This window comes from Ipomoea triloba, chromosome 7 (genome assembly GCF_003576645.1).
Source record: "Ipomoea triloba cultivar NCNSP0323 chromosome 7, ASM357664v1".
In the NCBI taxonomy this organism is placed as follows: domain Eukaryota; kingdom Viridiplantae; phylum Streptophyta; class Magnoliopsida; order Solanales; family Convolvulaceae; genus Ipomoea; species Ipomoea triloba.
Genome location: NC_044922.1, coordinates 16,773,169 through 16,796,097, shown reverse-complemented (window position 1 = coordinate 16,796,097; position 22,929 = coordinate 16,773,169). Strand labels below are relative to the sequence as shown.

The 22,929-nt window shown below is 37.0% G+C and overlaps 1 protein-coding gene across 1 annotated transcript; it reads left to right on the top strand.

Annotated features, from left to right (window-relative positions):
- The first annotated feature begins 67 nt into the window (after positions 1-67).
- LOC116024229 (lysosomal Pro-X carboxypeptidase-like) lies at positions 68-19,508 on the top strand. Its single transcript, XM_031265124.1, has 14 exons — positions 68-466; positions 551-728; positions 849-982; positions 1,062-1,174; positions 1,415-1,682; positions 1,972-2,124; positions 2,276-2,355; positions 2,737-2,786; positions 2,922-3,094; positions 5,568-5,711; positions 5,805-5,917; positions 6,024-6,258; positions 6,507-6,662; positions 19,134-19,508. Exons 1-14 carry the CDS (start codon positions 68-70, stop codon positions 19,506-19,508), a joined length of 2,571 nt encoding a protein of 856 aa, XP_031120984.1.
- The last annotated feature ends 3,421 nt before the right edge of the window (positions 19,509-22,929 follow it).

The following is a 22,929-nucleotide window of genomic DNA, read 5'->3' as shown; positions in this document are numbered from 1 at the left end:
TGTATTAAATTAAACATACATATATATATATAGGTGTTATTGATCTTTACGCCGTCAATTCCACGCCATGAAGCTCTTTACCTCTGCAATTCAATGGCAATGGCTGCTCCTTCTTCAACTTATCTTCCTCTCCTTGACAACCTGCGGCAGCCTGCCGCACGAAATTCCTAGGCTCGCCCCATTCTACGAGCCCATCCTACAACACTCATCTTCCAAACCTCTTCCCCCCGACTTCAAAACCTTTTACTACACACAAACCTTGGACCACTTCAATTACGCACCTCAAAGTTATGCCACTTTTCAACAGAGATACATAGTGAACTCCAAGTACTGGGGTGGCGCCCAATCCAACTCCCCTATCTTCGCATGGCTCGGCGCGGAAGATTCCATCGACTATAGTCCTAAGAGTGCCGGATTTCTCACCAATATTACCCCTCATTTTAAGGCCCTTCTCGTCTACATAGAGGTAATAATTGAAGAATGAATATGTTCAGTTTCAATTAAAATTTTGAGCTCACTATTATCTACATTTTATCTGGTAATCGTGCAGCATAGGTTTTACGGAGAATCGATACCGTTTGGAGAAGGGCTAATAAACGATACAATTCGGGGGTATTTCAACTCCGCGCAAGCACTGGCGGATTATGCAGAGGTGCTTTTATATATAAAAAACAGTTTACAAGCCCACGATTCTCCGATAATTGTTATTGGAGGATCATATGGAGGAAGTAAGTATGAGATTATAATATATATATTTTTATTTTTATTTTTTTGGTTCTAGCTAGAGTTAATTTGGTGGTTTTGGCAACTATAAAATTAAAGTTTGAGTTTTGTATTATTTCATGAAGTGCTTGCTTCGTGGTTTCGGTTGAAGTATCCACACATTGCTCTTGGTGCTTTAGCTTCATCAGCACCAATTTTATACTTTGATAACATTACAGCAGAAGATGCATATTATTCTATAGTGAGCAAAGACTTTAGGGTAAGGCACTCAAACTTTCCGTCCTATCCTATAATATGTTGATTTTTGCAAGCTTGAATTTTATGAATGTTGATTGCAGGAAGTTAGTGACACCTGCTATCAAACAATAAAGCAATCATGGTCGATTATTGACACAATTGCTTCCCAGCCAAACGGCCTCTCCATTCTTAGTCGCAAGTTTAATTTTTGTCAGTAAGTTATGAGAACCTCGATTAAAAGAGTGTTAGACAAAAATCTAACTGGATATGATCTATATGTTTTGAATTATATATACAAAGTATGCATCTATATATATATATATATGTGTGTGTGTGTGTGTGTGTGTGTGTGTGTTGCATTAGTACAGTGAGTTTGTGCAAATTTTCCATCTAGCTTTTAATACCCTTCAATTTGTTTGTTTAAAGCTTTTACCATGTGGGCGTTGATGTTCAGGAATTTAAACTCGGCGTTGGAGCTAAAGAATTACTTGGATAGGATGTATTGTGCGGCCGCTCAATATGACATGCCGGCCACACAACCAGTGAGGGTGGTGTGCGGCGGCATAGATGGCGCACCCAAAGGGGCTGATATTCTTGACCGGATACAAGCTAGTGTTGTCGCCATAAAAGGGAATAAACCCTGCTATACTGTTTCCGCCATAGAAGGGAATAAATCTTTCTATACTGTTTCTGCAGGAGGGGATGATGGGTGGAGTTGGCAAGTAAGCTGTCTGCCTCTCATACACCTTAATATATTATATATTTGTTTTTAAAATATTATATATACTTTTAATTAATCTGTAATTAAATATCATGGTTCTAAAAATTTCGCATAGGTGTTGAGGGACAACCTAAATTATCACTGTAATCAAAATTCTACACGGCTTATGCGCCAAACTAAACCACATAGTCAGTTGATTAGCTATTGTTCCATCTTTTTAAATGGGTTATTCCATAAATTGTGTGATACATCAATATGTTCTTTATACAATTTACAATTTTGGTGTGTAGACTTGTAGTGAACTGGTGTTTCCCATAGCGAAAGGAACTGACTCCATGTTCGATCCAGCTCCTTTCAATCTGGAGCAATATTCCCAGTCCTGCATTAGTGCTTTCGGTGTTCCCCCTCGACCCCATTGGGTCACGACATATTTCGGAGGACAAGTATGTTGTTCGACTCTTTTTTTTTTTATATTTCTTTTTGGCATGGTTTCATACTTGCATTGGAATATATGTAGCATCGAAATTTCTTCATGTATGCATATGAGCTAGCTAGCTTTAATTTATATTATTATATAATAACTTAAAATTGCAGGATATTAAATTAATTCTTCGAAATTTCGGAAGCAACATTATATTTTCGAATGGCGGGAGAGACCCGTATAGCAGTGCTGGGTAATCTAAAGTCTCACACCAATCTTTTTAATTTATAAAAAAGAGTTCATTCTACCGGAGTATTTTGTATTTGGTGACAATTTCAAATTTATTCCTACACTATAGTTTTTGTCATTTAATATTATATTCTAGACTATTATTTTTTTAGACACTTTTAGTTTTATCATGACTTTTCCTATTAACTCTTTGAGTCTTTTTAGTCCAAAAAATAATAATCCGAGGTGTTGAAGGGCAAAAAAGATAGTCTTAGGACTAAATTTGGAATTGTCACCAAAGGCAAGGGACATCGGGTGGAATTAACTCTTTATAAAAAAAAATTATCAGCCTCCTTATCTTATGTTATTCTATTTGCTTAGCTTCCTTGTCTTTGTGGATTGACAGAGTTTTGAAAGACATATCGGATACCATCCTTGCGGTTTATACCCAAAATGGTATGTTCATCAATATGTATATATACATATTGTGGATCAGCATTTATCACTTTCGTACTGAATAGATATATGTATATATGTATTCTTGTACTAATAAATACTATCAAAATATATATAATTTGACAATTTTTGTAGGCTCTCATTGTTTGGACATACTTGGGGAAACAGCTATGGATCCAGCATGGTTAACCAACCAACGAAAGAAGGAGGTTAAAATAATAGAAGGTTGGATAACCAAGTATTATGCTAACATTCGAGCCATCAAGAACAAGGCCGTCCCAATAAAAATTGGAACCTTAATTTGGACCGTTATAATATTCGTAACGTTGGGGATGTGCCTTTGATTCACCTAAAGAACAGAGCCTTGTACTCCCATATATGGTTCACCTAAAGGAGGAAATTTCTTCTATTTCATGGATGGGGAAAATTAATAAACAAAATCCAGGCCAGAAGCTTATTATTGTGAAAACACATACGTACTGCATCATTATCTGGACGGGGGCCTAAAAAATTGCCAATCAAATCAGGAGGCATGTAAAGCATGAAATTAAACTACTTGAATTGGGTTTTTTTTTTTTTTTTTTTTTTTTTTTTTTTTTTTTTTTTNTTTTTTTTTTTTTTTTTTTTTTTTTTTTTTTTTTTTTGTGAAAACAGTTAGTTGTATATAGTTTTGTTAGTTACTACTATATATGTTTGACTTTGACATATTTATGAATTGAAGCATGGTTGTACAAATTATGCCTAATTGTTATCAGTTATCATGTTGATTTAGATTAAAGCAAGGAAAGCATAGATTAAAATGCTGCCTGCAAACCTAAGCTAATTAATTTTGTGCCTGACGCTACATATACTACTAATTGTGGATAATGCATTTTAGGAAGGTATTCAATTCGGTCTGAGTTGTGTTCATCTTCTTGCTTGTTTGGTGAGTCTCCACCGTGGTGGCCGGTACTGTACTGTGTTTTAGGAAGCTAAGGATGAGGGGCCTTCCGCCGTTTTGCAGTTTTACAGCAAATTAAAGCTGAGAGAATAGGAAAAATGCCGGAGTTTGGATTGGGTAAGTATCTCCGGCGTGATCTCTTTTAGAGGTCTAAGGCTGATTTGTTATATTTCCGGGGACTTTCATGGCGTTTTTTGGTGGTTTTCTGCACCTTGAACCAGTGTGTTTCTACGTACGTTGCTTCCCTATCTCTGGTATGGGTCTCTTGCTATTTACAAGAAGGCAGTTTTACGTTCCGACAGATGTTCACCGGCTGATTTTCAGGCGATTTTGTTGAATTTTCCGAGATACTGTAATGGTTTGACGGGAGATTCTTAGTTTTGCTTTAATTTGTCTTAAGATTTCATTATGGTTTGCGGGCTGTAAGACAGAAATTTTTTCTCCGGCGACATCCATCTTCACCGGCAGTCATCAGTTTTTGATTCATAACACACTAGTAAAATCCAAGAATTCAGGTCCGATCTCATAGTAAAATCCTGACAGTTAATTCAGAGTAATTTGATTCATAACACACTAGAATATAGTTTCAGACATCACAACTTGAGATTTCTATTTTTGGCCATGGGTTATACCACAGACCCGAGCAAGCAACCCCATAACAAAAGCCACACCCTGGTTACCCACCTAGGGATGCTAGGTGACCCCTGACCACGCATGCACTCGCTCGTATGCTTCCATAACTCCCCAATGATAAAATATGACAACTTACAAATAACAAAAGAAAGCAAACGTAAACTCGAGACCACCCGTCTACAACTTGTCAAGAAATTCCGAAGACCATTATATAGTAAGCTTCATTGTGAAAAAGAATACAATTAATTAACATTAGCATTGTCATGGTCGATGCCCTAAAACATGCTCTAACATTCTTTTGTTTGATTAATTTGTAGTATATATGATTTGATAACTTATACACCAATGAATACAAGGAACATACGTAAATTTCTATGCATGTTTTTTGGCAAATAGCATTTGTGTTATTTAAAACATCAATAAAAAATGGGTCAAACGACAACTATGGTATATGAATTTTAAAAGGAAAGACTTGTTTTTATAGTGATGGCTAATGAGAGAAGTAGGTATGAATTATTCATATATTTTATATAGTATTGTCAAAGTGTACTGACAAGACAAAGTCAATTGAAACTAGTCAAAGTCTACTAATTTAGCGAGCTTAGAAAAGGCTAGCTAACCCGACCTAGGCCTATGTGCTATGGTGGGTCCGTCAAAATCTTAAAATTTTAAATTTAATTAAAACTAAATTTTTTTTTTGAAAAAAACTAATAACTATTTACTAAAATAGATTAATAGTTTAATCAAATTTTAATACCATTTGTTAAAGACAATAATAACTAATATGTTTACGTAAATAGATAATCTATTGCAGGATTGGCCGGCAGTGTTTTATCTGTTTTGAAGGCTTTGATTTTATAGAAATTAAATTAAATATTTGAATGTAAATATCTAACATTAGGTGGAACTAACCTCATGCCATTTCCCTCTTCAATTCTTTGCCATGGAGTTTTTAACATTCGTGGGTATTTTAACTCAGCTCAAGCTTTAACTGATTATGCAGAGGTGTTGTATATAAAGAAGAAATACTCGGCTCAAGATTCTCCGATCCCATCATTGTTGTCAGAGGATCACACGGAGGAAGTACGAGATTATTTCTATCTTTATTTTTTAAATTTCAAACATTTGATGAGTTACATTTTTTAAAAGAATTAATGGTTGAAATTACATTTGTATTATGTTGTGAAGTACTTGCTTCGTGGTTTCAGTTGAAGTATCCACACATTGTTCTGGGTGCCTTAGCTTCATCAGCTCCCATTCTGGGTGCCTTAGCTTCATCAGCTCCCATTCTCTACTTTGACAATATCACACTACAAAATAGATATTATTCTATAGTGACCAAAGACTTTAGGGTAAGCAATCAAACTTTTTTTTTTTTTTTTTTTTTTTGGTATCATATGATGATTTTTACAAGCTTGAATTTTTAATTTGAATGTTGGTTGCAGGACGTTAGTGAGAGTTGTTATCAAACTATAAGAAAATCATGGTCTATTATTAACAAAATTGCTTCCAAGCCAAACGACCTCTACATTCTCAGTCGCAAATTCAAGCTTTGCCAGTAAGTACTTATCCTAAAATATATACATAAATATAATTTGTCAAATTAAGTGTTTATCACTATGCTAAATATTATAGTTACACAACTTTTATTGGATGGTGCTTAGGGACTTAAACTTGTCGAGGGATCTAAAGGATTACTTGGATCTGAGGTACTCCGTCGCCGCTCAATATGACACACCGTCAAAATATCCAGTGACGGAGGTGTGCGGCGGCATAGATGGCGCTCCCAAAGGGACTCATATTCTTGACCGGTTTTTTGCTAGATTCTTCGCTAGTGAAGGAAACCAATCTTGCTACAGTATTCCCACCGGTAATGCTATTTGGGGATGGAGTTGGCAAGTAAGTATATATCATAAACAATCCCTTACTCTTATATTTGGGGAAGATTAAACTTTAATGTTAAAGTTGTTGGGCGGGAGCTTGGAAAGTCGGTGGAGGAGTTCGGAAAGTCAAGTGCGATATCTTGTCGTCGAAACGTGACAAGTATGAGATGAGGAAATAAAATTGTGCATTATTTACTGCTAATAACTCTAACTTCTGGCTTACTATAAGTGTTTTACTAAGAAATTAGAGATTTTGGTGTGTAGAGATGTAGTGAAATGGTGATTCCGATCGAGCATGGCGATGGCGCAACCAAGTTCTTTCCAGCTCCTTTCAATTTGCAACAATTTTCCCAGGACTACATTAATCTCTTTGGGGTTCCACCTCGACCACATTGGATCACAACCTATTATGGAGGACAGGTATGTCCTGTTAGAAAAAAATAGCATAAAATGACATTTTTTATTGGCTATTTTGTGGTACAAATATATGTTTGGTCTACTTCCGATTTGGGTCGGATCAAAGTGGATTCAAGTTCTTTGTAGTTAGACGAAGGGATTGATATATTGTACGCACAAAACGGATAATAGGTAAATGAGAAATTGGTTCTCAAAGTTAACCCATTAGAGTTGAAAAAATGGAGGGAAAAACTTTAAAGTAAGCTTTTGTCCCACATTGGTTTGGGAAGTGAGTTTGCACCACTATTTATACAAGAGCCTTTCTAAAGTGTATTGAATTGTATAGTGTAGATGTTCTTCTTCGCGTGTAGGGTGGTGCAAATCAAATTGCTTGTGTAAGCTACACCTGTGGGCATGAATGTTGTTCTTTTTGTACCATTTTTCCAACACAGAGCCACTAATGATTTGACCTTGTGAATCATGAACTCGTGCTTCATGGTTCGGCTTGGCCTATCAATTCGTCATTTGGCTCATCAACTCGTAGTGGTAACACGAATCATTGGTCGAATGGTTGTCCACTCGTATAATCTGATGAACTCGGGTTTAACCCATCGTCGTCTCGTGTACGATTCGGGTAGTGACCTTTCAGAGTCTTGATTCATCTGTTACGGAATTAATTTCGAATTAATTTCAATTTTTAATTTTTAATTAGAGATCTGATGGAATGATATTATAGGACATTTTTTCCCTATTTATAGCACTAAACTGCCTACAAGATTAACATCCCAAATTGGTATATTTGGTAAACACTAATTCAATTCTTAACAAAATAATTTTTTTCCAAAACTATGCTTACCGAATTATATTAGCATTGAATTATTTTCTATAAAAAGATATGAGAGAGATTTTCACTTTTGATTCCTGAATTATCTAGTAATAATGCCAAGGACCTTGTATTCCAGTGACATCAAACCCTTCCCTTTATACGGGAGGTGGTGGGTTTGAGCCTCAGTAGAGGCAATACTGACTATAGGTTGAGAAAGTAGTTATGAACATATAAAGATATGAGAGAGATTTTCAGTTTTTTTTTTTTTTTGAGAATAAGATTTTCAGTTTTGATTCCTGAATAACAATAACAATATCAATAATAATACAAGATATATATAAATATAAATATGAACATATCTCATTAAATTTAACTAGTATTATTTTATTTTAGTCCAAAGGGCATGCTTGGCCCATGTGAATAGATTCAAAAAGAGAAAATATCATTTTTAGTCATTCGATTATAATATATGTATCAATTTTGGTCATTGACTATCAAGATTTTTAAATTAGGTGCATGTGTAACACCCCAACTTTCACATCCAGGATTTATTACAAAATCCCTAATGGTATACATCACAGCGGAAGCTAATAATTCAAAAAGCAGAAAACTGGGTGTTACCGCCACGCTTAGGTATCTCTCCTATACCCAAACGCACAGGCTAAACTTACAACATCAGAATACATCCAAAGTCCAACTCAATACAAGTGGACATAATTATTCCAAGGTGTCTATTCTAGGATCTCAACCTCAACCTCCATCCTATTCAGAGCTCATCGGCTACCTGAGCATACCCACGCTAGACTTCATCTGATAAGGTACACAATGAAGTGTAGTTAGCGCGACGGCTAAGTAAGGATATCCATGGTCACTTGAAAATAAACAAAGGTTTTCAAGAATAATTCTCAATAATAACAAGGCGAGATAACATTACCCATCAATCGCAATCGACCTGCAAACATTCTAACAACAAGCAGTTTCACTTATTCTCAGTAATTCAAACATATAACACATTCATTAATTCACCCGTGGGGTACACAACTCCCACCTCTAATGTTAGGACATCTTACGGTTAGCTCTCACACCTTGCCCGTGAAGTACACAACTCCCAACTTAAATTCACCCGTGGGGAACACATCACCCACCTTTAATTCGTACATGGGGAACACATCACCCATCTTTAAGTAANACGTGGGGAACACATCACCCACCTTTAAGTCACACGACTCCATAGCCAAAACTCACTCAAGTATATTTTCCCAACCCGCATACTTAGGTTAGTATTAGTCACATCACAGAAATCCAAGCATAGGGGTCATAATAATTTTCAAGTACAAATACTCTTCCAAATTAGTAGGATACCAAAATAATAATTTAATTTCCAAAAATATTCACCCGGATGCCCATAGGCTTTCAAAATGTCACAACACTCAAGGTTAAAAACATCGGGGAAAAACCGGGTCGAAAACAAGTCGAAACGAGTCCGCGTCGCGCGGACTCGCGACTGGCCGCACCAGCGGACGCACGTCCGGACCGCGTCCGCTGGTTCGGCAGGCTGTGCCGAAGGCTGGGCGCCTACGGACGCGTCCGGCCCTCTGCTGGGAGATTTCTGCTGGCGACACCCGAAAGATCGGGCCGTTAAAAATAGTTCCCGAACTCTTTTTCACTTGAAATTTTTATAGTAGAACCCTAACTCATAGTACTTGATGTCCATAAAAAGTTTTGGTCATATAGGTCCACGAATTAACACAGAAAATTACCTTTTTGCCCTTGGTCCGAAATATTCTTCTCACTGGACCAGTTTTGGAGAAATGAGCAAAAACCATACTTACACTACTCCGATCATTATGAAATTTTATATGTAGGTTCTAAACGTGTTGATCTACATGTCTACAAAATTTGGAGTCAAAATGCCTCACCAATTTTTCCCAATAATTTTCGAAAGTCACTGCTGGAAACTAGTTTGGTTTTTACTCAATAATTTCACAAGTATAAATTTATATGGGCATGAATACAACCTATACATGCATAAAATAGCTATAACATGTATATTAGAATTTACCAAAAATCAAAGTAAGGATTTTTGAAGCCAATTTGTAGATCCATAACATAACACATAATCATCACGTAAAAATTCCTAACCGTATAATTTCCTAGCAATTGTCTATATCCAAGTGATTGAGCCAACTTAAGGGATTCCTTACCTTTGTAGAAACCTTTAAAAACCGTACTAGTTGATGGTGTTTTCCTTGGATTCCTTCACCAAAGATCCTAACATAATACCATAATAACAATATTTTCATAAATCTTAAGTTCAAGCTTAAATCCTATGAGGGATTGAACTGAACAAAACCGAAGTTCTTACCTATAGAAGAACTCTTGGAGTTGAAGAAATGCCTAAGGAATTCTTGGATCACAATGGAAGACTAAGCTAAAATAATTCTCTTCTTCTTCCCCTAAGTGTGTTACACGAAAATGAGAGAGAGATAGGAGAGAGATGAGTGTGATCTTGTTTGATATTGTTCTTGAAGACCAAGCAATCAAGTACAAAGCCTCCATACCTCATTAATGTTACATTAAATGGCCAAATCTTAGTCTAGGATTGGATTTGCCACATGTCATCACCCCATGGATCCCTTATGAAGATATTAATTTAATTGGCCAGTTTGTGCTTAAATCTGATGAATGTTCGGAGGATTATAACTTAATTCGGGAAAATTCTAATACCAAAATTATCGTAAAAATATTCCCGTCGCAAATCACCAATTTTGGGAATTTTCCGGTAATCCGCCAAATTTAGGTTCAGAGTCCGTAACCATTTATCCCTTATGGTCCATTTAGAACTTCTCTTGAACTAATTAAAAATTCAGGCCTAATCGTAGGATACTTAATAATCCCAATTCTGGAAAATTCGAATTGAATCTACGTCCTTAAAATTTCCTCGATTCGTGACCGGTACGTAGTTCGCAGCTTATCGATAATTAGTCTTACTTATAAAAAAAATCTTTCTGAAGTACCGAGAGATCATCTCATAAGTGTCATAGCTTAAAAAATATTTTCGAGCCTTAACTTTGTCGGAAAAACCGAGGGGTTACAGCATGACTATTCTATTTATATCACATTTGGTCCTTGACTATTAACATATTCAAAGTAGATGCATGACTATTCAATTTGTATCACATTTAGTCCTATCGTTAAATTTGTCCGGTCGAACTATGGCTTTGAATTAGGTCAATCCAACTTTGCAAAGCATTTAAATGATTTAATTGAAAAATAATTAATTCGAACTTTTAATACCTATTTATATCATTTTTTCCAAATCTTATGCCATTTCTACAGAACATAATTGAGATAATTAATTTCCTATTAAAATAATTTTTCATAGAATATAGTAACATCATATTGATTGATAAGGGAGATAAATATTTGTTATATGAAATATTGATCATCAAATCATTAACATCCAGTAACCAGTTTGGTTGGCCTGAGTCGTCATGCACTCTTGTTCCTTGATAGAGATCGGGAGTTTGAACCCCAAGACATCTTGTTAACCAGTAACATCCAATATTATATTTATTCAACAACCCTGAATTACATAAAATAAGTTGGAGAGGAATGGAAATCCCCAATATCTATGGAACTAATTTAGATATTTTGTGATTACTATTGTAGCTAATGTAAAATTATTTTGGATGTTGTAGGTTTAATTTGTAAGTCCAAGATGATGAGGACGATTACAATCCTTATCGCTACTACAGCCGAGATTATTCGCGTGTGGTTGAACAGGACAGGCGCAGATGTGAAAAATTTTGCTACAACGGCAACGTTGTGATTGGTCACAATCATCATCGTCCAAGCAAAACTTTTTCTTGCAATCGCACGCATCAACTATCGTGGGTGATGTCCCTGCCAAAACTTTAAGTATTAGTTTTTCATCTCTGAACAATGAGTTATATACAATCACAGTTTGTAATTTTATTTTGGGTTAGACCACGAGATGTCTTGAGGCGCAAATTTTAGTGTGGACCGCAGTCCACGATATAACTATTGGTCCTGAGGAATTTTGAACAAGCTTTAAATGTAAAAGACACCTTGAAACCCGTACTATACTTACACTAATTCTCATTCGCACTGAGCCAGCCCAATTGAGGGGCAACGTGCTGGACATATTGGTTTTTCCATACAAGAGAGATTCGAACTCCCAACCTCTCTTTAGGAAAAAGAGCGCACGTTCACTTATACATTACATTTACACTACGTAAACTACCTAAAAAATTTGAAACTCCAATGCAGAGGATTGTATTCTTAAGAAAAAAAAAAGGATTGGACTTACAAAATGAAATTAGGGAAAGAAGGAGAGCACACCACAAGATTTTGAATGCCATTTCGCAAGAAGGATTTTTCTTTGGACGGGATGACTGAATTGCTTTTAATTAGAGATCGGATGGAATGAGATTATATGACACTTTTCCCCTATTTATAGCACTAAACTGCCAACAAGATTAACAACCCAAATTGGTATATTTGGTATATTTGGTAATCAAATTATTATATGATATATATTATAGTATTTCAAAAAAAATTACTATATTATGTTAATGTATGTAATAAATGCTATTCAATTATACGGTTACATGTTGGTAGGTTATATATGTATTTATATATTTATTAATTTATTTATTTAAAAATTTGAAATAAGTCAACATAATATTACAATACTTAATACATAACAAAATTATTTATGTACATATATTAACAAAATAGTCACACGGAATGTAATAATTATTAAACAAAATTATAGTTATTATACCATGCAATTCAATTATGGTTCAAAATATTTTAATCCTGCGTATTTTTAGTATATATATATATATATATATATATGTATGTATGTATGTATGTATGTATGTATGTATGTATGTAGATTACTATATGATGTATATTATAGTATTCAAACAAAATATTACTATATAATGTTAATGCACGCAATTAAATTCCTCTCATGATAATAATCCAAAAAAATTCCAACAATCAAATTACTATATGATGTATATTATAGTATTCCAAAAAAATATTACTATATTATGTTTAATTAAATTCCTCTCATGATAATATTCGAAAAAATAAAAATTTCAACAATCAAATTACTGTATGATTTATATTATAGTATTAAAAAAATATTATTATATTATGTTAATGTACGTAATTAAATTCTTCTCATGATAATATTCAAAAAAAAAATTCCAACAATCAAATTACTATATGATGTATATTATAGTATTCAAAAAAAATATTACTATATTATGTTAATGTGCCAAAGACCTTGTGGTCTAGTAGCACCTGGTGTCCCGATTTACACTTTCACATGGATGATGAGAGTGGGCTCGAGCCTCAATGGAGGCAACTGTTGACTCTTTGTACTGTTGAGTCAGTAGCACCTATATTATTTATATATTTATTAATTAATTTATTTAAAATTTTGGAATCAATCAATATATTATTACAATACTTAACAAAATTATTTATGTACATATATTAACCAAATAGTCACACGGAAAGTAATAATTATTAAACAAAATTATAGTTATTATACCATGCAATTCAATTATGGTTCAATATATATATATATATATATATATATATATATATATATATATATATATATATATATATATATATATATATTACTACATGATGTATATTATAGTATTCAAATCTCGATCTATCAAATATCTATTCAAGTACGTAAACAAAGGCAACGATCGAGTTATAACTTCTTTTAATTAAGTACTACAGATAAACAATCTAGGACAACTAGTGATGAGGTCAAAATGTATTACGATTGTAGATATGTATCGCCTTGCGAAGCTGCTGGGAGGACAAATATCCTCCTGTAGAGTGCTTGAATTTTCATCTGCCAAATGAACAAAGCATTTATTTTGATGAGGATGCTCCAATCGATGTCATTGTAGAACGACACGGTAAAAGATAGCATGTTTCTGGCTTGGCTTGAGGCGAACAAAAAATACACTGAGGCAAAGCAACTAACTTATACTGAGATGCCAACAAAGTTCGTTTGGAAACAAGCAACAAGGGAATTTGTTCCAAGACAACGAGGATTCTCAATTGGTCGAGTTTTTTTATGTTCTCTTGGAAGTGTTGAGATGTACTATTTGAAATGTCTTTTGAATGTAATCTGGGCCTACGTGTTATAAAGACTTAAGAACAATCAATGGGGTGTTGTATGACAATTACCGTGATGCATGCTATGCACTTGGGCTATTGGAAGACGACAAAGAATATATTGATCGAATTGTTGAAGCAAGTCAGTGGGCAACTGCATGAGAGTTAAGAAATTTATTCACAACATTGTTATGTAAGATTTTCCCTAATAATATATATATATATATTATATATTATATATTAGGACCTTAATTAAGTGGTGCAAGTTAACTAGGCTTAATAAGTGGTTTGGTTGTACTAAATAACTACTACTAAGTGGTTTGGTTGTACTAAATAACTAGTAGTAGTTATTCAACCAGACTCTGTGCCTATATAAACCTGTATTGATGGGATACAAGACAAGCATTATATAGCACATACAGTTCACGGTACTCATACTGCTCAGTGGTTCTGAGTCAAGTATGAGACAAATATGGCTAACAAATATGAGACAAATATGGCTAACAAATATGGCTAACAGTCTACCATTCAAGAGGCATTACATCAACTGTGGCTGGAGATCAATACGGCTTGCGCTTCCGCTACTACGAATCAGGTTTCTCGTATACTATTATGTTTGGTTAGATTATTTACATCTAACATTTGGTATAGAGTCTTTATCACTGCCTGGTTCATTGTTTTGCTTAAAACAATATTAAGTTTTATATACATTAAGATTTTAGTATATACTTTGGTTTCAGTTAATTGCATATATATTATATTTAAATATGTTGTATACATTGTACAATTGAGATACATATTTGAATATATTCTTTGCAATTTAATTATGTTTGGGCTACTGAAAATATTTTTTAGCATTTAAGAAATAAAATTTAATTGAATTAAGAAAATAAACCTATAACTACTGCCTGCCGGTGTTTTTTGGTCTCGTCTCCATGAGCTCGCCGGAGGTGATTGTTGGTGGTGGATGACGGCTGCAATTTTTTTAAACAAAGTCGTTCTCTTTTTTTTTTGGTTACCGTCGACAACGCTTCTTTTTTCGGTGATGGGGGTGGGCTGACGGTGACGCAAAGAAACGTTGGCACGGCTGTTTTCCGATGCGGAGGACGACGGACGGAACATAGGCTGGCGGCAACGGATGGAGGTCCTCCGGTGACTGGTTCGCGACGTAGAGGGTGGCGGAAGGCGACGGGCGGTGGTGTTGGTGTTGCACGAACGGCGGCGGCAGTGGCGGAGCTGGGCTTCTCCGGCGACGTTGCTGTCTTCTCCTCCCTCAGGCGGCGCCGGCGACCATGGTTCCTCCCTTGCTGATATGCTCTTCGTCCGTCCATGGCTGCCGTTTGTTGCTGCTGCTTCTCGGGCCATCCATCTGCTACGCTAGGTTTACTGCTGAACGATGAAGAAGAAGATGATGGGCTGAGGTTATGGGCCGGGTTTGGTCTATTGGGCCATACCGGGTCCACTATTAAAAAAAAATTTGAGTCTACTTTAGTTATTTGGGTCTGCTTCAATTTTTTTTTTCCATCGTATTTGCACTTCTTCTAGCTTAATTGTTCAATGTAATTTCTCCTTAATTCATTATTAAATTATTATTCAACATCATACAAATATTAAGTATTTAATTTGCTATTTGAATTTTAATTTAATATTAAGATTATATTAAATTGCCTAAAGTATTGCAATTTATTTAAGGATATATGGGTTAATAATACATTAATATGCAAATTCGAGCATGCTAGATATATTTGTCAAATATTTCATTATTGTTTCAATTATACATTTAATTTGTTAAAGCATGCATTAAGGTTGAATTTAGCATATTATTAACTCATAAGACATATCATTCAATTTTGGATCCTTAGGTCAATTTAAGTCATTATGGCCTATTAAGACAGCTTGTTTTGGTTTCCCATTAAATCTTGGGCATATTTTAGTCCTATATTTGACTTGGGACTTTAAAACCTATTTTTTGAACAAGCTAATTTGAACCTATCTTGAGTCATTAAAGTATGGATCTTTCCAAATTTATGGACTTAGAGTTTTTTGTTTATTCTCTAAGTTATTGGAATGATTTTGTGACTTAACTACCTTTTGGCTATTTTAATGAGTGGGAGTGTGACGTGTAGCAAAGATGAGTGATGGTGAGTGTACGAGTGTGAAATGTCGTTCCGTTGAGGATTGGGGGTTATGGCACGCAATATGCAATCACAAAACTAGGCACTAGCACAAGAAAATCAACAAGAAGCTAAGCAAACGACAACGAGGTAGAACAAACACATATAAACAATAGATGAGTGCAAAATAAAGAAATAGGACTCAAGTTAGGGGCATTACCATCTAGATGCTTTAACACTTAAGTTTGGGGGAAGAACATTAACTCTAGGTTCTCAAGGCTAGCACAAAGGAATCCAAGTTTTCACAAGGATTAGAACAAAGGTTGCCCCATTTCCATGGTGTACCAACCTAAGTTCTTAAAGAACAAAATCTATTTTGCCCCAATTCTACCCCTATTTCCGTGGAAGAGAAAATGGGTTTGAGATTGGATTGGCTTAAGTCTTCCATCCAACTTCCATTGAAATGAAAGACTTTCCAAAGACAAGCAATAAATCCAATTCAAACTCAAGAACCCTAGGTTGGTGTGCATCCCCTTTTATGCAACAATCACATACTAAGCATCAAAATAGATAATACAACCCTAACTCAAGCCCATAAACTAACTATTCATGATTAAATAGCATCAAGAACACAAAAACCAAGTAATAAACCTAAATCTTGCAAAAGAAAAGAGATAAAGGAAAGAAAACTTCTCTATTGAAATGGGAGGAAGAATCTTGAAATCCAAGCTTCAAATCCAAGATTACAAACTCCAAAAGTGTTAAAATACATAGATCTAAGCCTAATCTAACCTAAAAATATGAAAGAGAGTGAATGGGAGTGTTTAGGGTTCAACCATGGGTCAAAACCGTGTTCAAAATGCTCAAAACGAGCTTAAATAGTGAGCAGAGCAGGTCCCAAACGGCCGTGTCAGTGGCCATTTGCCTCCTCTTCAAAAACTGCCTTTTTACATTGTAATTCGGCATAAATCAAACGCCCATGTACACGGCCGTGTGCCAGGCCGTTTGCCAACTCTCCAGAAACTGCATTTTCGAACTCTGTGCAGCTGCTTTGTCTTCTAGGCTATTTTTCACCATTTTCCGTTCAGAATTACGAAATTTGTATCTCAGGAAAAGTTGTAGCCCTTGAAGTCTTCTTTCCAATGGTGCAAGAATCACCTCATTTGGACATTCCTTGGCTGAGATATGATCCAATTACTAAGATGTCGACGTGCAGAAATTTCAACACCTTGACCTTTTGCTTCTCTTTTGTTTTGGTTTGCCCAAATGACCAATACCATTGAAAATACAACTCTTAGGCTCCCTTGGAAGTGTTGCACTCATCTCCATAGCTTCTCCTTTACTCCCATTGACTCCAAATGCATGAAAATCACCGTCTTTGCTTCCAATGCTTTCCAACTCATACTCCTTGCAAAATAACACAAATAAGTAGTAATTCTCATGAAAATTGGAATGATCTATAAACAAAATGACTTAGTGAAAGGAGGGAAAATATAGACAAATAAGCACTTATCAGAGTGACAGACGTGTCTAATATTATTAGTTCCAAGATGGTGATACTTTTCTAACATATATTGTTCAATATTTTTTAGATTTAGGGCATGTTTGGTTTGCAGGAAGTTGTTTTCCATGCGAAGTAGGTTCCCAAAAGATGAAGAAATTGGTGTTTTCTCATGTTTGGTTGATTGGAACTTAAATTTCAATGGGAAGTGGGTTCCCCCTTTTCCAGGAAAACAAAATCGGAGGTAGACCCTCGGATTTTGTTTTCCATGGCTGATGGGAACAAAAATTGAGTTGTCAAGACCATTTTACCCTTCTGTTTTCGTCTTCCTTCTGCCATTTTTTCTTCTTCCCTGCCTGGAAACTGGAAAGCCAGCAAGTACCCGCCTCTGCCCTCGCTGTCGCTGCCTCCGACTCTGCCCTCGCCAGTCGCCGCCTCCGCCTCTGCAGTCGCCGATCACCGCCTCCGCCTCTGCCCTCGCCAATCATCGCCTCCGCTTCTGCCCTCGACGATCGTAGCCTACGCTTCCACCACTTGCTATTTTTGGCAGAACTGTGTCCCTTTTCCCTCTTCTATTTGTGCTCTCAATGACAGCCATAAAAGATAGTTATGAGGATTGGCGAATATTGCTGCATCTCCGCTCGCCGCCACAAGCCACACACGCAAACAGGACTCGTCACTGCAGTTGAGAAGATAAGAATGAAAACCTAATAAAATTAAACCCAAAATTTGCTTTTTTAAAAAAAAAAAAGAAGATTGGTCCAAAATCTTACAAAAAAATAAAAAATTTGGCCCAAAAAAAGACCCAAAAATTGCCCCCAAATTAAAACATTATTATTAATGAATATTAATTTTATTAGCATTATTAATGATAATAATATTAATAATAATAGTAGGGGCAATTAGGTCTTTATACACATTATTCCTTACCATTCTAAATTCAACCAAACAACAGAATTTATTTTCCCAGCAACTTCTTTTCCACCAACCAAATAACAGAATTTATCTTCTTGGTAACTACTTTTCCACAGAATTTCACTTCCACTTCCCTTCAAATATTTTCTGCGAACCAAACGAACCCTTAGTCCTCAATGTTGATGAAATAAAAAATCAAGCATTAGTTGAGATTGAGAAATGTCGTTCCGTTGAGGATTGGGACTACATGATTACCAACAAATGCCTTATGTGTATAATTGTGAGTGTAAAAGAGGGTGTAAATGTCGTTCCTCTGAGGATTGGGACTATGGCACGTACTTGTATGATATGTAGAATTCTAGGCAGTAAAGTCTTGGAATTCACTAGAATCCAAGCAAACTAATATTAAGGAATGGAAATAAAATAAAATATGCAAATAAAATAAGGGAAAAACTATATGATAAAAGAATGTGTCAGATTAGGGATATTGCAATATTGATGCTCTAACAAACTCAAAATTAGGGAAAAACAATTAACCAATGGATTAATTGGCAATGCACTCAATAATTCAGTTCAGCTACTTTCGTGTTAGTCATGTTATTATTATTGTTGTTATTATTTTATTATATTGTATGCTTTCCATTCATGTGGTTACAGGCTAGTCAATAACCACATCCTATAGAATAAGGTAGTTCTCTACTCCTTCTCCTATAGGTTTCTATTCTAGTTGTAATCTGATTATTGTGAAATCTAATCGTTCATCTGGTATCACAAGCGTTAGGTCCTACTTTTTTGTTTCTTTTTTTTTCCTTCGCCGTTACCTTCGAACAATCATCCGCCATTATGGCCTTACCACCCACCGCCGATCGGACCATCACCATCGCTGCTCCTCCTCCTCCGACTCCAAATCCCTTGGCTACGGCGCACCATTACGTGAGTGTTAAACTCACGGCCAGGAACTATCTACACTAGCGTACACAGCTCGTTCCCTTCCTCTGCGGCCAGGGACTGCTCGGCTTCATCGATGGGTCCAATCTGTGTCCTCCGACGACCCTCGCCATCAAGCCACCACCGGCTGCTGCTGCTACGCCGCCGGCGCCACCGCAGCCGAACCCAACGTATGCGGTGTGGATACAACAAGATTAGTCGATCTTGTCACTCTTGATTTCCTCCCTCATGGCGGAAGTGATATACCTTGCTGTTGGCCGGAACACCGCCCAGGAGGTGTGGAACTCCATCACCCCCGCCTTGGCGTCCTTCTCTCGCTCCCGATGTCTGAGCCTCCTCGGCGAGTTCTAAACACTCCGGCTAGGCGACAATACCCCGACTGAGTATTTGGGGCATGTTAGATGATCGTGGAAGCCCTGTCTCTCGCCGGTCGCCCCCTCTCCTCGGATGAACAGGTACTATACGCATTACGCGGATTGCGACCGGAGTACAGAGCCATGGCTAGCGCTCTTACCGTTTCAGGAACACCGGTCACGCTGCCGCAGCTGGCGGATAATCTACGGGCACAAGAATTCATCCACGCAGATGATTACGTACTGCCCAGTTCCGTTCCTTCACCTCGCGCACCGACGGCTTATTTTGAAGGTCGTGGCAGCACTGGTGGTCGGTCTTCCAATTACAGGGGCCGAAACAGTCGTGGCCGTGGGAACTCTCAGCGTGGCGGACGTGGCGGCACACCCCGATGTCAAATTTGCTAGTCTCACGGGCACAGCGCGGTGTACTACTACCAGCGCTATAATGACCGCCCAAGTCCACGAGCGAATTCTGCAGTTTTCGGTGAGCCGTCGGTCATGGCTGGAGATGGTTGGTATCCGAACACAGGGCTAGAGCATTCCGAAAACCGTCGGTGAGCCCACAGATGCTAGAGCATTCGGAAGTCTACAACGAAGGGGATGTTCTAAAAGTGGGCAACGGCACAGTTTTGGGTGTTACTCGTGTCGGGCGTGCAGTAATTCCATGTTATTCACAAAATCTTAAAATGTCAAATGTGCTACATGTCCCTCAATTAGAGTTACCATTACTTTCTGTTTATAGGTTTACAAATGAGAATGATGTTTACTTTGAATTTCACAAATCTCATTTTGTTGTGAAGGACTGCAAAACCTAAGCGGTACTTCTTAGGGGGTCGACCACTGGCGGTTTGTACAAGCTGCTGCTTCCACATTCTCACACTGCGCTTATTACCTCTAGAGCGTCACCAGTTGTCTGGCACCAGCGGCTGGGTCATCCACATTGTCAAGTCCTCCAGTGTGTCTTAAAACACTGTCCTGTCACATCACCCTCAGTCAAAATTGCAGAAGTCTGTATGGCCTGTCAGCTTGGAAAATCGGCTAGATTTCCTTTAGATAGAGTTTCCAATTCTAGTAGAAATGTTTTAGATTTAATTTACACGGACATATGGGGTTCGTCTCTTGTTATTTCTGCTTATGGTTACCGTTACTTTGTCTTATTTGTAGATGATTTCTCGCGTTCCTGCTGGTTTTACCCATTACGGTTAAAATCAGACATTTATAAAGATTTTGATACTTTCCGGGTAATGGTAGAACAATGATTTTCGCGTTCTATCAAAGCCATACAGTCTGATTTAGGGGGTGAGTATCGACGCCTCCATTCTATCTTTGAGTCTCTCCGTATAGATCATAGACAATCATGTGCATATACACATGAACAAAATGGTAGAGTAGAACGTCGTAATTGACACATTGTTGAAACCAGTTTAGCCCTTCTAGTTGAAAGTTCAACTCCTCAAAATTGGGACTATGCCTTTGAAACGGCTACATATTTAATTAACACTCTAGCATCATCTGCCATTCACTTTCAAAGTCCCCACTTTCGCCTCTACCAAACACAACCACCATATACGTTCCTCCGTGTCTTCGGGTGCCAATATTACCCATATCTCCGACCATATAACAAACATAAAATAGAGTACCGGTCAACCCCTATGTCTTCCTAGGTTACCCAGTCTCTTTTAGGGGATATCGCTACATGGACCTAAACACGGGTAATGTCTTTATCTGTCGTCATGTCAGATTTGCAGAATCTATCTTTCCTTTTGCGTTGCAAAATTCTCTACAGGTTGACACAAGTCAGGAACCTACCACGCCACCATGAGGTTCCAGCCCTATACTCACGCAAACTCAACCTACTTTGGATGATGTGACTGTACCTCTTGCGCATGAGCCACCCCGGTTAGCCATACAAGCTCCGACTACATCGACAGATACGCAAAACACGAGTAGTTAGGCACAGCAAAAGGGTTCATGTTATGCACACACGATGGAAGACTAAGGGCACGGGAGAACAATTTTATGCACTAAACACGATTGTTGACCCGACGTGTTACTCACAAGCTGTGAGTCATCCATAGTGGCGTGACGCCATGGATCAGGAATTCAATGCCTTATTACACAATAACACCTGGAAATTGATACCGGCCACTTCGAGTATGAATATTATAGGTTGCAAGTGGGTTTACCGTACCAAGCGCAAAGCCGATGGCTCAGTTGAGCGGTACAAAGCACGACTCGTCACAAAGGGGTTCAATCAAGTCGCAGGGGATGATTTCTTTGACACGTTTAGCCCAGTGGTTAAGCCAACTACAGTTCGACTGCTTTTTTCACTTGCAGTCTCAAACAAATGGATTCTACGTCAGCTTGATGTACACAACACCGTCCTAAATGGTCGCTTGACTGAAATGGTGTATATGAAGCAACCGCCGGGTTATGAGGATCCGACACAACCGGGTCATGTTTTCCAGCTCCAGCGGTCGCTATATGGTCTCAAACAAGCTCTGCGTGCCTGGTTTCATCGGTTACAGGAATTCTTGGTAGGTTCAGGGTTTACCGCTTCAAAAACCGATGTCTCTCTCTTCTACTATACCACAGCCACCGCCAGAGTCTATCTTCTAGTCTACGTTGATGACATTATTATGAGGTGTAGTGTAAAGCTATACTTATATGATCATTTTTGTAGTAGTGCAAAGCAAAACAATAATAAATAACCATAAACATTGCAATAAATATAAAGGGAAGAGAAAACTTTACTGATAATGAAGAAAAAATCCCACTTCAATCTGTGATTCCAAGCTTGAAAATAAATAATCTAATGTAAAACTAATCTAAACTATGCTAGGGAAATCTAATCTAAAGAAAAGAGAAAAAATTAGACTAAAACTAACTAGGGTTGGGAACTCCTTAAATTGTAGAGAATATGTAGAATATATAGGAGATAGATAGGCCTTGGGCCCATGAGGCAACTTCCAATTCTTTTCTGATTCGTATTCTTGTTTCCTTTCCTTCCTAATATAGTTTCCTTTTCTTCCAAAACTTGTCCAAAATGTTCCAAAATTCTTCCTTTGCTACTCCTTATAGATAATTCAACCCTTAGAACAATATAACACACAAACAATTCTCAATTTCACTAGGATAAAGAAAATAAGCATCAAAACAACTAAAATAAGGGGTGAATTATTGTACAAAATAGTAGATATCAACTCCCCACACTAGAACTTTTGCTTGTCCTCAAGCAATTACCAAAGACAATCTACAATCCAAGCAATGAAACTGATCACCCTTTCTCCCTGCACAACCAAACAAACCACCAACCAACTCATACAACCTAACTTGCTTCAGGAATCATCTCAGAATCACAAGTGAGTTCCCCTCTCAAGCCAATAACCGGGCACCAGAATTAAGGTAGATTAGGACCCTATATGCACATGTACTCAGTTGAGATTATGCA

Excerpts from the sequence above, each read along its gene's own strand:
- LOC116024229 (XM_031265124.1), top strand. The coding sequence starts at position 68 with ATGAAGCTCTTTACCTCTGCAATTCAATGGCAATGGCTGCTCCTTCTT. Across the intron at positions 1,175-1,414 it reads CGCAAGTTTAATTTTTGTCA|GAATTTAAACTCGGCGTTGG; the intron begins GTAAGTTATGAG and ends GTTGATGTTCAG. Across the intron at positions 2,787-2,921 it reads TGCGGTTTATACCCAAAATG|GCTCTCATTGTTTGGACATA; the intron begins GTATGTTCATCA and ends CAATTTTTGTAG.